The 17,371-nt window shown below is 42.2% G+C and overlaps 1 protein-coding gene across 1 annotated transcript in view; it reads right to left on the reverse strand.

Annotated features, from left to right (window-relative positions):
• The window catches only part of BIRC6 (baculoviral IAP repeat containing 6), a 238,594-nt gene extending 222,399 nt beyond the window's left edge, over positions 1-16,195 (reverse strand). The window contains exon 1 of the mRNA XM_060168808.1: positions 15,953-16,195. Within this exon, the coding sequence (XP_060024791.1) occupies positions 15,953-16,187 (235 nt within the window). The 5' untranslated portion in view covers positions 16,188-16,195. The remainder of the gene's footprint in view (positions 1-15,952) is intronic.
• Between the last annotated feature and the right edge of the window lie 1,176 nt (positions 16,196-17,371).

The following is a 17,371-nucleotide window of genomic DNA, read 5'->3' on the forward strand; positions in this document are numbered from 1 at the left end:
TGCAGAGCAAGTGGAACTCAAAAATTTCTAATGGAAATGCATAATGGTACAGCCACACTAGTTTGACAGCTTCTTATAAAGTTAAACATACACTTACCAAATGGCCTTGCAATCCCACTTCTATGTATTTACCCTAGAGACATAAAACCTTTATTCACATAAAAACTTGTATTCAGGTGTTTATAACAGCTCTATTCATAATTATCAAAAGCATGTCCTCCCAAGACTGACTGACTAAATAAATGGTGATACATTCAAATAGTGGAATACTATTTAGCAATAAAGAGGAATGAACTATGGATACATGCAACAACTCGATGATTCTCACAGGTATTATGCTTTGTGCAACAAGTCAGTATCAAAAAGTTACATACTGGGGCTTCCCTGGTGGCACAGTGGTTGAGAGTCCGCCTGCCAATGCAGGGGACACGGGTTCGTGCCCCGGTCCGGGAAGATCCCACATGCCGCAGAGCGGCTGAGCCTGTGAGCCATGGCCGCTGAGCCTGCGCGTCCGGAGCCTGTGCTCCGCAACGGGAAAGGCCACAACGGTGAGAGGCCCGCGTACAGCAAAAAAAAAAAAAAAAAAGTTACATACTGGGTTTCCCTGGTGGTGCAGTGGTTAAGAATCCGCCTGCCAATGCAGGGGTCACGGGTTCGAGCCCTGGTCCGGGAAGATCCCACATGCCGCGGAGCAACTAAGCCCATGCGCCACAACTACTGAGCCTGCGCTCTAGAGCCCACGAGCCACAACTAGTGAGCCCGTGTGCCACAACTACTGAAGACCATGCTCCACAAGAGAAGCCACCGTGGTGAGAAGCCTGCACACCGCAACAAAGAGTAGCCCCCACTCGCTCAACTAGAGAAAGCCCGCGCGCAGCAACAAAGACCAAACACAGCCATTAATTAATTAATTAATTAAAGTTGCATGCTGTAGGGTTCCATTTCCATACATTCTAGAAAAGACAAAACTAACAATACAGAGAACAGATCAGTGATTACCAAAGGTTGGGGCTGTGGGGGGGAGGCTAACTACAAACAGACACCAAAGTGGATACCACAGGGAACTTTTCAGGTATTGAAACTGCCCTGTACCCTGATTGTGGTGATGGTTACATGATCTATGCATGTATTACTAGTATACACACATAAAAGGCCATTTATTATAATCATTAATCAAAATTTATTTTTAAATTATATAAAAGAATAAAGACATAGGAAAATATTTACAATACAGTTTTAACAAAGTAAAGGGGGGAAATAGTTCATAACATATCTTACCATCCAAGTTCTATAAAAATATATTAAATAATAGAAAAAGGCAAAAAGAACCTGTTACACACCAAAATGCTAAGACGGGCCATCTCTAGGTAATGAAACCACAGGTAACTGCACCTTCCCTTAGTCTATCTATGTCCTATAATAAGGTAAATCACTTTTAAAATGGAAATTTTCAAAGGAAGAAAATTGCAGGGTTTTTTTAACTAGTTATCAATTTTAATACCCATATTAAGAAACAGTCAACTCTAAAAATACACCATCCATGTGCATCCCTATAAAACTTCTAAAAATACTATCAGAAATACATTATCTTTGCAAACTGACACAACACACTGTAAAAGTCCATGTCCACTGAGATATCATCAGACTTCAATGCTTAAAATAGTCTACCATAACATATAAACATACAAATATCATTCAAGGTCAATAAAGAGCGTGCAAAATTAATGTTAGGTTCTTATAAAGCCCTTAAAATTTATTTAAAGTTACCAAAATAAAATCATTTAACAGAAGTTGTTAGTATAGTGTATTATTCAAAGCCAAAATGAGTATTCCTACAAAAGAGAACTTGGTGCAAAGCAAAGGAAGTTTGGGAAAGTTCGGTGGCTAGACCATGAAGAAAAAGTAACAAATGGATAAAATATAGAGCAGGGATAGTATTATTTAGGCAGATCTACCTAAACATGGAAGCGGTTCTCCGAAATATACAGAATTACTGGAATTAAGAGTTCCAATTCTCCCTATTCACTTTATCCAAAACTACCACCAGACCACTTATTTTTACAATAATCTTAAGTATCTGACATCAATTGAGAAAGTTTTGAGAACATAATCACCACTGAAAAATTTCCATGGATGGGACTCAATCTTTAAGGACCTACTTCCTGTAAGAAATTGTGGGGCCCTTTTCATATACATTACTCAATTTGACACAGTTAAATCTCTTAACCAGTCTGGGATATATAGGTTACATGCTTCCTTCAGGATTTTGACCTGGCTATAATTAAGTAAAATTTGGGGACTAACTTCCCTATCTGATATTGCACAGGAGAACCCCTAACCATCTGTAAATAAATTCCTGTTGCTACACAGGAAGTTGCCCATGTGAGAAGCAACTCAGCTACAAATCAATATAATTCTACAATTTGGAACATGTGACCTTGTGAATTTCTATTCGGAGCTCATATCTGAAACTGCTATTTTCTGTTTAACATAGATGGCACGCATCATCATTCTTCACATAGCCTACATTTTAAGTCAGTTCAAGTCAAATCCCATCCAAATACGATGAAAATGCACCCAGCTGTTTTTGCATACTACAATTAACAGGCCAACAAAAACTTCCCCTGGATATCTGCCTTGCTGCTCTCTCACATCACTGGGATCTTTGCTCAAGTGCCATCACAGAGAGACCCCCCCCACCCCGCCAGACCACCACACAGCATAAATTTATCCACCATCATCTCACATCAGTTTTGATATCTTATGGCATTTATCACCACTTGATATAGGGTATGTGGGGGGGGTGTGGTGTGGTGTGTAATACACCTCTTTCCACTAAACCATGAGCTCTAGGAAAGCAAGGACTTTGTTAACTGCTGTATCACCAGTGCTTGACACACAGTAAATGGTTTTTTTTTTAATTTATTTATTTATTTATTTGTCTGTGTTGGGTCTTCGTTGCAGTGTGCAGGCTTCTCTTTGAGGTGACTTCTCTTGTTGTGGAGAGCAGGCTCTAGGCATGCGGGCTTCAGTAGTTGTGGCATGCGGGCTCAGTAGCTGTGGCTCGCGGGCTCTAGAGTGCAGGCTCAGTAGTTGTGGCACGCGGGCTTAGTTGCTCCGCGGCATGTGGGATCTTCCGAGACCGCGGCTCGAACCTGTGTCCCCTGCATTAGCAGGCAGATTCTTAACCACTGCACCACCAGGGAAATCCCAGTAAATTTTTTTGAATAAATGAATCATTTTCTATAGTTTTGAAGAATTTTTTAATGGATTAAAAGTAAGCTATACTGGGACTTCCCTGGTGGTTCAGTGGGTAAGACTCCATGCTCCCAATGCAGGGGGCCCAGGTTCGATCCCTGGTGGGGGAACTAGATCCCGCATCTACGCTGCAACTAAGAGTTCACATGGCATAACCAAAAGCCCACATGCCACAACAAAGATCCCATGTACCACAACTAAGACCCGGCACAGCCTAAATAAATAAATCATTAATTAAAATATTTTTTAAAAACTAAGCTATAATGTGATAAAATGAAACATTCTAACAGTTAGCTTTTTTCTTAAGACAACATGAAACAAAGACATTTGAGGCATGGAACAGTTGATCTGGTAGATAATCCTAGCCATTTCTGCCCTCTGTAGCCACTATTTCCCCTGCCCTCCTTCTGCCCTGAGTATGAGGTCACTGTCCTTGCTATAGCGGCATTTTGGTGAAAAAGAATCAGAGCACTTAACTGGTTCCAAAAAATCAAACAAAACTGAATTACATGAGAAAAGGACAAAATAGAAAGCAACAGGAATTTGGCCCTTGGTATATTCCTGTTGCTTACAAGCATATTTCATTATATATACACTAAATACAATTTAAGATACAGTGAGGGGACTTCCCTGGTGGCGCAGTGGTTAAGAATCCCCCTGCCAATGCAGGGGACACGGGTTCGAGCCCTGCTCCGGGAGGATCCCACATGCCACGGAGCAACTAGGCCCGTTCGCCACAACGACTGAGCCTGCGCTCTAGAGCCCACGAGCCACAACTACTGAAGCCCGCGTGCCTAGAGCCTGTGCTCCGCAACAAGAGGCCACTGCAATGAGAGACCCACGCACCACAATGAAGAGTGGCCCCCGCTTGCCGCAACTAGAGAAAGCCCTTGTGCAGCAACGAAGACCCAATGCAACCAAAAGTAAATAAATAAAAATTAAATTAAATTAAAATATTTTAAAAAAAAAGATACAGTGGGGTAGGTTTTATTAGCAGACTAACTTGGGAGGTTTTCTTACCAAAAAAAAAAAAAATTATGGCTAAATACAATACTATTCAATTCAAATAAAATTTGTCTCTCATTCATCCCAGGCATATGAAATAAACTTGCTCATTTAAGATTCTAGGTGAAGTTTGAACCTCTAAACCTGGCTGCCCATTAGAATCATCAGGCATGCTCTAAAAATTAAAGAAAAAAAAATTTTTTTTTAAGTATGCTTGGGCTCCATTCCAGGCCACTTAAGTGAGAATACTGGGACCCAAGCAGAATAGTTTTTTAAAAGCTCTCCTGATGATTCTAATGAGCAAGTGGGGCTGAGAACCACTGCCCTGTGCTATCTCCCCAGTCTTTCTTGTCTCTCTCCAACTACATAAATCAATGTAAAAGCACAGAAACAAATCATAAAGATTTAAACTCCTGGTGCCCACGATAAATCACAACACATTTCTACCTGCCCTACTCTAACATTTCAATCATTTCCTCTAAAAAGTAAGAATATTTATTTCCTCTAAAATACATCCTTCATTTAACATACTCAAGTAGAGCACAATTACTTGTTTTTAGGAGCACTGCCCTTGTCACAAACTGTTTTATATAGCAAATAACTTATTCTTTTTGTCATCTGTACCTCCATTTTCTCCTCTCTATACCAAAGGAGTTTGGCTTAACTATTTTGTATCCCTCACATTTGAAGTACAATTTACAAAGAATTTCTACATTCATTATCATATCACATAATGAAGTAGTCTGGGTAAGAATTATTAGCCCATTTTAGAGATGGTAACCCAGAGAAGTGTCTTGCCAAATGCACCCACCTTTGCATGAGGCTATGATCAGTACAATGCACATATCAGAGAGGTACCTCCCACGACCTCCCCACTATTTTTACCTACTCCATTACAGAAATCTATGATTATTTATATTCTATCTATAGTTATAGAGAACATTCCTAAGGATAGATTTCCAAATGTTCAACAACTTAAGTACGGTTACAACTACAGATTTCCAGTTAAACAAGGATATAATGCACACACATTTACCTCTGCTCCCTCCCATGCTCCCACGGAAAGACAGGAAAGACATACTAAAGAGGGCATTAAACAAGCCCACAAAGACCAAGTGAGAAGATGATAACAACAAAATTTTTGAAGTCGGAGGGCAGGTAGAAGAGTATTAACTGACTTGTTCCCCCCCATAAAAATTTCAAGGTTAAGCCAGCAAGGAGGAAAGCTCAAATTACGTGCTGCAGTATTTTTCAAATTACACAGACAATAATAAGTCTAAAATAAAAATTACTTAAAAGTAGTAGCTTTTTGCAATATTTTCTCAATTAACTAATACTAAAAACATACCTATCATAATAGGGCCCTACATTTTTTACCTTAAACTGGGAGTTCTTCAACTGAAAAATATGGGAGCCATAGCCCAGGAGGGCCAAGTCCAAGATCCTCAGGCTATCCCATCATTCCCTTCCTCATGCTTTGCACTCTAATACCAAACTGCTTATAACAAATATTACCTGCTGCATGCCTCTGCTCTTGCTCATGCTGTTCCCTCTGCCTGGCTAACTCCATTTCTTTCAAGTCTCAACTGAGGTGTCACTGCTTTTAGAAAGCTTTCCAAATTTGGGAGGAGAGTGGACTTACAATTCATCTTAATATCCCCATGTGGCAAACACCTGTTGAAATGAACTATACAATTTAAAACACCAATACAAAAAGTAACATTTACTGAGTGCTTATGGTGGGTCAAGCAATGTCTACATGCATTAGTTTACTTAATATCTTTCCAAAAACCAAATGAGTTAGGTACTAATTATGAATTGCAGAGAGAGGTTAAGCATCTTGCCTAAGACACAGCTAGGAAGTGATAAATCATAGACTGGAACTCAGTCTGGCTCTGGAGCCAATATCCTTAACCACTAGACTAGGCTTTGTCTATAAATGCCAATGCCTTCCAAGTCTGTATTCCCAAATCTTCAAGCTTCAACCCTGAATTTCCAAATGTCTTCTGGACATCTCTACATGGATGTCCTTCAAGAACCTCAAAAGTAACACAACTGAAATCACTATGTCCCTCTTGCTCCTCAGCATTCGCCAACAAAAGCTACTCACCACACCTTCTTGTACTTCTTGTACTTCAGGTTAATTCATTCATCCAGCTACCCAAAGTAGAAAGCTAAGTATGAGTAATTTTCACCTTGTCAATCCCTCTCATCCCCACATTCACCAAATTATGTTGTTTCTACCTCTCAAACTAACTTAGATGCAGCTCTCATCACTTCTCACAACTGGGCATTAGCTTGGAATCTTTCTTTCTGAAAAACAAATACCGTATGCTAACACATATATATGAAATCTAAGAAAAATAAGGGGAAAAAAAGGCATGAAGAACCTAGGGGCAAGATGGGAATAAAGACACAGAGCTAATAGAGAATGGACTTGAGGATATGGGGAGGGGAAAGGGTAAGCTGGGAGGAAATGAGAGAGTGGCATGGACATATATACACTACCAAACGTAAAATAGATAGCTAGTGGGAAGCAGCCACATAGCACAGGGAGATCAGCTTGGTGCTTTGTGACCACCTAGAGGGGTGGGATAGCGAGGGTGGGAGGGAGGGAGACGCAAGAGGGAAGAGATATGGGGACATATGTATATGTATAACTAATTCACTTTGTTATAAAGCAGAAACTAACACACCATTGTAAAGGAATTATACTCCAATAAAGATGTTAAAAATAAATAAATGAATAAATAAAAAACAACTGTGATTCTGTCATAACCTACAATGGCTCCCTACCATTGATATCAACTCCAAACTTTTTAGCAAAACATATTACGTTCTTGTCTTTGCCAATCTCTCAGCTTCAACTCTAACCATCCAACCCCAACTCGTCTTCCCCCCAAAACTTCCCTGAATTTACCATGCATTTATTTATTTATTTATTTAATTTCTTTGGCTGCGTTGGGTCTTTGTTGTTTCACACGGCCTTTCTCTAGTTGCTGCGAGCGGGGCTACTCTTTTTTTTTTTTTTTTTTTCTTTTGCAGTACGCAGACCTCTCACTGTGTGGCCTCTCCCGTTGCGGAGCACAGGCTCGGGACGCGCAGGCTCAGCAGCCATGGCTCACGGGTCCAGCCGCTCCGCGGCATGTGGAATCCTCCCGGACCGGGGCACGAACCCGTGTCCCCTGCATCGGCAGGTGGACTCTCAACCACTGCGCCACCAGGGACGCCCCGGGGCTACTCTTCATTGCAGTGCGCAGGCTTCTCACTGCGGTGGCTTCTCTTGTTGTGGAGCACGGGCTCTAGGCACACAGGCTTCAGTAGTTGTGGCATGTGGGCTCACTAGTTGTGGCTCGCAGCCTCTAGAGCACAGGCTCAGCAGCTGTGGTGCACGAGCTGAGTTGCTCCGCGGCATGTGGGATCTTCCCGGACCAGGGCTCAAACCTGTGTCCCCTTCATTGGCAGGCTGATTCTTAACTACTGCACCACCAGGCAAGTCCCTACACCATGCTTTTAAAGACCAATATGTCTCTGCATAAGCCAAGTACCTTGGCCTAAGATGATCATCCCTCCCACTATGTCATCTTCCCAACCCAATCATAAAGGCAACATCCTTTGAGAAGCCTTCTCTATTCTGCTCAGGTTGAAGAAACTCCCTCCTCTATGCATTCAAAGGTCAAAATGTTGCCTTAATTATTTTGTGCCCCCATGACTAGCACATGTTCAATAAATGTGTAAATGAATACCAATCAACCAGCTCTTCACATCACTGTGCTCTTTTAACAATTTCAAGTCCAAAATCAATTAACTTACATAATTTTTTTTTACTCTCCTGTAATACAAAATTATTGCTCTTATGTCTATTCGATTTCAGTGGTCACATTTCCACATACGTGGCAAACTGGAAGAAAAAAACACTGCAATTTCAACAGAGTATCTATAGTAAAAACATCTACTACACTCAGCAAACTTTCAAACAGCCACTGCTACCGCAAGAACAACTTACAGAGCACATACTATATACCAGGCACTATTCTATATGTTTAACATATGTTGACTCATTTTAATTCTCAAAACCACTTTATGAGGTAGATAGTATTATTATGTTCATCTTCCTGATGAGCTTCAAGATCGAATAGAACCAAGACTAAAGCTCAAGCTATTTGGTTCCAGAGGCTGATCTCTTATACTGCCTCTCATTAATAAGTCTAACACTACTGAAACAAAGACTAGGTAAATTCTTTCCTAGAGCCAAGCCATCTTTGACCATTGAATAGCTAGGAAAATGTGGGAGGTAAATGTAAAAATTTGGGTAGATATAGAGAATCTTGAAAACATAGCAAAATATTTTTTAAGAATATTAATTCACTCTAATTAATTACAGAAAAATGTTTTGTTAATAAAACACCAAATCTTTGACATAAGATAGGTCATTCTGTAGCATTACTAAAGTCAGTCAACTGAAACAGAGCCAAAGTACGTAGTCATAGCCCACAAAGATACTTGCCGAATTAAGTTTTTATAAGGAACTCAGATGTATCCAGAAGACAACTATCTTGAAAGGCTACTGAAACCCCAACTCTATACCATGTTTATAACGGAGACTAGGAAGGCTTCATGCACCAAAATTAGTCAGGACATAGTAAGTGATCTGTATCATTTACAATTTCCAAAACTGAGATCTACAGGAAGATGTTGCATTTTACCCAAATTGATGCATGCCCAATTCAGAAGTAGTAAGAAAAATATTTTCCACCTCTAAAGAGATGATAAATACGAGTGTCATCCATAAAATTCATTTCGTGAGGACTATGCAAGCTAACCTAATTAGTTTTCTACATTCCAAGACTTCTTGGAACAGGTATCTCTGAGTTCTAAGTCTGAACAAGAAGCCGTCATACCAGACAATCAATCAATCGATTAAAATTCACCCAATCTGAACTTCACTACAACTGGAGTAGAGTACAATGATCTTTTTTCTCATTTATGATCACTGTACAAACTTCTCAAGTCAAATCAAAGTCAGTGTCTTAGGGACTTCCCTGGTGGTCCAGTGGTAAAGATTCCGCCTTACAATGCAGGGGATGCGGGTTCGATCCCTAGTCAGGGAACTAAGATCCCACATGCTACGGGGCAACTAAGCCCACGCGCCGCAACTACTGAGCTCACACACCTCAACTAGAGCCTGAATGGCGCAAACTACAGAGCCCACATGCTCTGTACCCCGCGCACCACAACTACAGAGCCCATGCACCCTGGAGCCTACGCGCCACAACAAGAGAAAACCCGCACGCCACAACTAGAGAGAAGCCTGCACACCACAACGAAGAGCCCAAGCGCCGCCATGAAAGGTCCCGCATGCCACAACTAAGACCCGGCACAGCCAAAAACTAAATCTCTCAGAAAAGGAAAAGGGGAGATATCCATTAAAAAAATATATAAAACTAGAATGATTGTCTAAAAACACTGAGCAACTCTGGAGTTTCCTCTTCTTCACTATGACAGAGATCTGTAACCCACTTCAGAAACTGAAGAAACGTAACTTACTCTTACACATATACTACAATACTCATTGATTAATACCCATCTATATCTTCATTTACTTATGTACATATATTGCATGAACAATCTACTGGGTTGGCCAAAAAGTTCATTTGGGTTTTTTCTGTGGAAAAAACCCAAATGAACTTTTTGGCCAAATGTGTGTGTGTGTGTGTGTGTGTGTGTGTGTGTGTGCGCGTGTGTGTGCGTGTGTGTGTGTGTACACACACACACAGAACTAGTAATACAACAGTCTTGACTTCATTCTGACATTTAGCCACACCAACACAATGAAAGATATTTATACAAATATAGATAATATTTGTTACCAACATTTTTATTTCCATCTACATTTTAATGAAATCTATCCTCTGTAATATAAACACTAAGTCAGTGAACAATTTTTAAAGTAACAGTGAGGGGCACGGCAATACTAAGCACCCTGTGGCTTAAGAGAATTAGTATTCACTGTGTATCTGCTTATACATATGCCTAGCAGTGTTAGGCACTTTAAAAATGTTTACCTCTTAAATCTTCACAACCATCCTATTAAATATTAATCATAACTTACAAATGAGGAGGAAGCTGGAGTTCAGGAAGTTTAGGAAGTGAGCTAAAATTCAAAATTCAGGACTACATAAAGCCCATTCTCTCTCCACATGTCCTCAGAAAAGCTTGCTTAAAAAATATGTATATATACACAAAAAGAAAAAGAAAAAAAATGTATATATATAAATTATATATATACTATACATATATATAATGTACTACACATTTAGTGGAGAAGGGGCTCTATTTCAGGAAGCAAGAGAAAACACCACCACCAGTAATTAAATAAATAAGAAAATACTAAACAAATTAACAATACCTTACTCTTACACTGAAGCAAAAACTAGATGGATTCTACAAGATGGTGAAAAGTGGTAAATTACAAAAAAATCCTAAGAAGTTCAAATGTGGTGTTAAGTTCAAAAAACTTAACAGAACATCAAAATGGTTTAAGTAAAAAAAAGAGATTTACAAATAAATAAAAAACATGTTTTGAACAGTGAACACACTATTCTAAGCACTTTACGTGTAACACTTAGTCCTCACAATTAATACAGTTATCACCCCCTTTTTGCAAATGGAGAAACTGGAAAAGAAATGCTACGTAATTCAAAGTTACACAGTTCAGGGAGGAAAAAAAAACAAAACAGAAACTAGGATCTTAACTCAAAACTTTGCTCCTTCCTATTATGCTCAATGGCATTAACAAACAATAACTAAAGAGAGGGACATATCTAGTAATATAAACAATATGGTCAAGCGGTGTACGCAGAGCTATTTTGATTTTGAAAACCCAAAGTCCACAAATAAGCATATGAAAACATGTTCAACATCATATGTCATTAGGGAATTACAAATTAAAACAATGAGATATTACACACATATTAGAATGGCAACAATCCAAAACACTAACAACGTCAAATGCTGATGAGGGATGTGAAGCAACAGGAACTCTCATTCATTGCTGCTGGGAATGCAAAATGGTACAGCTACTTTAGAAGACAATTTGGCAGTTTCTTACAGAACTAAACATATTCCTGGGACTTCCCTGTTGGTCCAGTGGCTATGACTCCGCACTTCCAATACAGAGGGCACAGGTTCAATCCCCGGTCAGAAAACTAAGATGTCACATGCCACACGGTACGGCCAAAAATTTTTTTTAACAGAAGAAAGAAAACAAACTAAACATACTCCTGCCATAAGATCCAGCAATCATGCTCCTTGGTATTTACCCAAATGAACTGAAAACTTATGTCCACACAAAAACCTAGACACAGGTATTTATAGCAGCTTTATTCGTAACTGTTACAACCTGGAAGCAACCAAGATGTCCTTCAGTAGGTGAATGGATAAATAAACTGTGGTCCATCCAGACAATGGAATATATTATTCCACGCTAAAAAGAAATAAGCTTATCAAGCCACAGAAAGACATGAAAGAAACTTAAATGCATATTATTCAGGGAACGAAGCCATACTGAAAAGGTTACATACTGTATGCTTCCAAACTATATGACATTCTAGAAAAGGCAAAACTATGGGGACAGTGAAATGATCAGCAGTTGCCAGGGAGCAGAAGGGAGAGAGGGTGAATAGGCAGAGTAAGAGGATTTCAATGAAACTATATTCTACAATATGTCATATACAGTCAGAACCCACAGAATGTACAGTACCAAGTGTGAACACTAACAAACTATGGACTTTGGGTGATAATGATGTGTTAATGCAGGTTCATTGATTGTAACAAACATACCAACGTGTGTCAGATATTCATGGGGGGGGTGGTAAATAGAGGAACTCTGTACTTTCTGCTCAATTTTACTGTGAAACTAAAACAGCTCTAAAAAAAAGTCCATTTAAGAAAGAAAGAAAAAACAAAAATCACCAAAGCCAAAGAAAGTGTGTTTACTTAGCAGTTAATATGTAAAGCAGGGCTTCCCTGGTGGCACAGTGGTTGAGAGTCCGCCTGCCAATGCAGGGGACACGGGTTCGTGCCCCGGTCCGGGAAGATCCCACATGCCGCGGAGCGGCTGGGCCCGTGAGCCAAGGCCGCTGAGCCTGCGCGTCCGGAGCCTGTGCTCCGCAACGGGAGAGGCCACAACAGTGAGAGGCCCGCGTACCGCAAAAAAAAAAAAAAAATATGTAAAGCAGCATCCATTTAACATACTCATTAGTATACACATACCAAATCAAAAATATTTATTAATATATTGTACTAGGCATGCTGGGGAGGGGATATAAACAAGTAGACAAGGCTCCTTGCGACAAGGAGTTTGAAATATAGTTAAACAGACATCATATACTCACAAAAAAACTAAATAAAATGGAATTTAAATAGTTCAAGACAGAAAACATACCACAAAGAGTTAAGTTGCCAAATTACTTAAATAAGAATTAATAGAACAATATGTGCTTAGGGGTTCAGTGGATCACTTCAGGCTAAAAGAATCAGGAAGTCAAAGGTATGCTCTAGGTCTCGAAAAATGGGTAAGATTTGTCTAATTTTGTGGAGGGAATTGGTGAATTCCAAGAAAGAGTAAAACTACTGGAGTTGGGAAAGAAAATTAAATGAACCAGTTTCACAAAACAAAATAGGGAGACACGACTGGAAAGACTGCTTAGAGGCCAGATCATGGAGGTTACTGAATGCCAGGCCAAAGAATGAGCACAGAGACTCAGAAATCTTAACTCTAAAACACTAACAGGGGGCAAATACTTGCCTAACCTAAGTATATACTGATGACGCTTAATCCAAAGAAAGTGCATTTATAAACATTTTTTGTGAGATACAGATAATTTAAACATATACAGTAGTCAACAACGGTGGTTTAAAATTCACCATCTTGGCCATCCAAGTGAATACATATACATACAAGTCCTGCTCCAATTTTTCGATTTCCCACCAACACCAACAGACTACCCATAACCCCATAAACTGAACCTATCCATAAGACTACTCTATCACCCAATAAAACTCTCTATCCCCTTAAACCACTTACATCACCACTCTTTATCCCCTTTAACAAAGATGTCTTTCCTCTGGGGTAGAAAAGAAGGTGGCTCACTGCCCATGAACTGGAAAGAGGGGTCACGTTAGGGCCATCATCACTACTGGCACCTTCTGCCCATTCTATTTATAGGACTGTCACCCTCTATTCATCATTAAAGCCAAACCTACTAAGTACCTACATATTCCAGGCAAAACATAAAATGCAGCATTCCTTCCCCAATCATCTGAAGAAATGACACACACAGGACCCTATACAACCTCTGGTAATTATTATTAATAAACTGCACTTCTCATATATGAAAACACTTCAGAATTTGTCCATTGTTACTTTCAAACTTTTTTTGTAATCCTTTTGTTTTATTTGCCATAAACTCTTCTACATAATTTTAATCACATACTACTCAATTCTCAATGCATGGCTATCCACCATTGTATCCAATCCCATACTTTCTAATTAAATGTTCCAACGTACCTCAACTAAGGTATCCCAAATCAGCGCTATAGTTTATATATCTACCTTTACACTTACATAAAGCCCTCCCCTTAAGTAATCTGCCATTAGAGTGGCTGTTTTCTGCCCTCTCATGAACAGGCACATTCATATTTGTCCAATTTCCCCATTTATAACTAACTCTGGCACATATAATCTTTCTGAAACACGGCCTCCAGATATAAAATCACCCTGTGAGAGTCCTCTTTCTACTGAAAACATTTTAAGACTTTTGTTAATATGGTTTTTTATAGAAATTCAAGTATATATACTATGTTACCACTTATTCAAAATTTAAAGTCATGAAAGACAGTAATAGATACCGTTTAAAGATAAAGGTATATACTAAAAAACATAAAGACACGTATAAGAATGATAAAACCAAATTAAGGATAATGCTCATGGGGGAGGGAGAGTTGAAGGAATGCAATCCTTCACACAAGACTTCAACTCTAGGGGACACACAAGACTTCAACTCTATTTGTGAGGTTTTTTTTTTTTTAACCAAGTCGAGAATACATGGTTGTCTGCCACAATTGTTCTTTATACCTTTTCATATGTGAAATATATTTAAGTGAGTTTAAGAGGAAAGAAATCCAACTATTAATGAGAAGCACCCTCTCATACAGAATGACAAGCTGTTATGTCCAAGTTGCAGTAAATGCTCATTGCTACATCTGGGACACCACTCCTGTACTTTACCTAAGCCAAGAAAAGAAAAATTACAAGACTACAATACAAACTTTCCCTTAGACATATTTTAGATGTGTTCCAGGTTTATTTTCTATAGCTATACACAGCCCATTTCTTTCACAATGCTCACAAGAACAAAAATTAAATCCTTTAACTTTGTATACCTAGATTCCCATTTACTCTTAAGTGCCTCAGACAGTAAATCAGAATAACGACCTTTCCTTACTTGTCTCTGTTAAAATACAAGTGAATGGGTAAGACCACTTCACTACTTCCACTTGGCTAAATATGGACAGTCATACACATTATATCTCTGTGCATGAGTCTAACTCACTTGTATACTAACTTTTCAATATCAATTTGTAACATCTAAATTAAGCCACTCATTCTATCGCAAATGAAATGTCGTCTCAGCCAAACGTAACCTAGCCAGGGCAATTCCAAAACACTCCACCCCAGCCCACCGAGCGTTCATCTCATGCACACTCAAAGTCCCATCCCTGGACCAACGTTTACACCAGTCAGAACTGCTCTCCTCCAATGGTGAGCCTCACACGCGCCTCCGTATCCCAACTTTCAGCTCGCAGTGGTAAAACCAGCAGAGAGGGCCGAAAGTTTCACCTAGTTCGGAACCCAAAGGAAATCTGTAACTCATACACCGCAGGTGCCAAGTTTCTCGTCCCTGGTGAGTATAAGGTGGAAGCCCCGACCTAGGGAACAAGGGCTAGTCTTCCATGGCGTCCTCCCGAATCCTAAAGTCGTCGACGGAACAGTTCAGGCACCTGGCCCGCCTACTTCCCTCCCCGCCCCCACTCCAGACCCACCCCACCCCCAACCCGGGCGCGAAGCCTGCTGTACATCCCAGCACCTGCGAGTCCCAGGAACAGACACGGATCCACTTCTCTTCACAAGAGGGTAGGGCTTGGATGTCGCCTCGGACGCTCGCCTCTGGCCACCGGCCTCTCACGTCGGGACCAACCCTGCGACCCTGTCGCTTTCTGATCTAAGAGAAGGCAGTACCGACACCCTCTCCAGGACCTAGCAGGGGGCCTGAGCTTCTCCGGTGCTGAGCTCCTAGGCCTCCTCACCTCTCCCAGAGGACCAACCCACACCGGACGCTCAAAGCCCGAAAGGCAACTCCCACCACTCCCCGCCTCGCCCGTCTTTTCTTCCCAGCTGCCGCCGCTGAAAAAGCCAAGTCCTAAGGTCCTCCTCAATCAGCTTCCGGGCCTCCCTTCACAGCCAGGCCTGAGCCCCCAGCCCTGCCCTCCGCCACCCGCTCCAGTCACGCCGCTTCCCTCCTCCGGAGGCCGAGCCCCGGGGCTGGGCGGCTTCCTTCCCCAGCATCCCGGGGCCCGGCTCCTCCCGCGGCCGGCCCGGCCCCCGCCCGGCGTGCGGCACACTCACCGCTGAGCGCCGAGGCCTGCAGGGTGGCCCCCGAGGTGCCGTCGATGACTTTGATGGTCCCGCGACTGGTGACGGCCAGGATGGCGTTGAGCGCCGGGTGATAGGAGAGGCTGTGCAGCCCTTCGGCGTCGCAGCGCATGCAGCCGTCCCGCAGCACCAGCCACTCGGAGACCCCGGCCGCTCCCGCCCCCGCCGCCGAGGAGCAGCCCGGGCCCGAGGCCGCCGCAGCCGCCATCTTCCGGCCTGCGCTCAGCACAATCACACTGGAAGCGGCTCAGTGACAGTCCCGGGAGGTGCAGCACCACCCCCAGTCACCATCCGGGGCCGGGGGGGCAAGCCGAGCGCGTTAGCCGGAAGTGAGGTCAGGCGCCGGCACGCACGCGGGACGTCGGCCGCGCGCCCGGAGGGGCCAAGCTCAGAGGGAGGCTGGCGAGGGAGGCTGGCGAAGGAGGGGGAGAGGGAGATAGAGAGGCGGGACCCGGGGCGGGAGAAGCATGCGCGGGAGGGCTAGCGCGTGCCACGCGCTTCTGGTCTGGCCAGCTACGCGTCCGCAACGTCCCAGTTTTTTTCGAGCCCGGGGAGTGGCCGCAGCCTGCGCCCCGCCCAGCTCCCCTGCTCCGGGCCGCGGCGGGGTGGGTGGATGGAGAGTGGGGGGTTGGGACGTGTATTTCCGCTAGGCGAGTACCCCGGCCGGTGCGACCTGGCCGAGACGCCTTGAGGCCCGTTGCTACGGTTCCGGCTGCGCCCGGACCGTTCCCAGCAGCGCGGTGCAGCGGTTTGGCTATGGCCCAAAGGAGACCTCAGGTCTGGGCCTCGGCTTAGCAATCTGAAAAACGTCTAGTCTGGATTTGGAGAAACCGAGCGACTTCCCCAAGCCCACGCGTATTACATCGCCCCCCGTCCCATCCCCAAATCTTTCTGTTGAACAGAAGTGCCAGATACGAGGTGCTGGAAGCGTATAGTTAAGCTTAGTTTCTTTACCCACATTCCAAACGCAAAACTTGTTAATCGGTGTGTATGGGTGTTGTGGGACTGCAGTTAAGTAAATTTACAAATCCCCCTCTGGAGCATAACAATGCTTTTTTTTAACTTTTTATTTCAAAATAATTATTATACACAGTTAGTTGCAAATATAGTACAGACTTCTGTGGTCTGTCACCCCAAAACCCGTAACCTCTATCTAACTGAGAGAAAAACATTGGACAAACCCAAACTGAAGGTCATTCTATAAAATACCTGACCAATACTCCTGAAAGATAGAGAGGTCCTACTTACCCAGAGTCCCCTAACAGTTACATAATTGTAGTACAATATCAAAAGCAGCGATTTGACATACGATGTGTGTATAATTCTATGTCATTTTATCACGTGTAGATTCATGCAGCACAATCAAGGACTATTCTGTGTATTGGGGGAACA

The sequence above is a fragment of the Lagenorhynchus albirostris genome, chromosome 13 (genome assembly GCF_949774975.1).
Source record: "Lagenorhynchus albirostris chromosome 13, mLagAlb1.1, whole genome shotgun sequence".
Lineage (NCBI taxonomy): Eukaryota > Metazoa > Chordata > Mammalia > Artiodactyla > Delphinidae > Lagenorhynchus > Lagenorhynchus albirostris.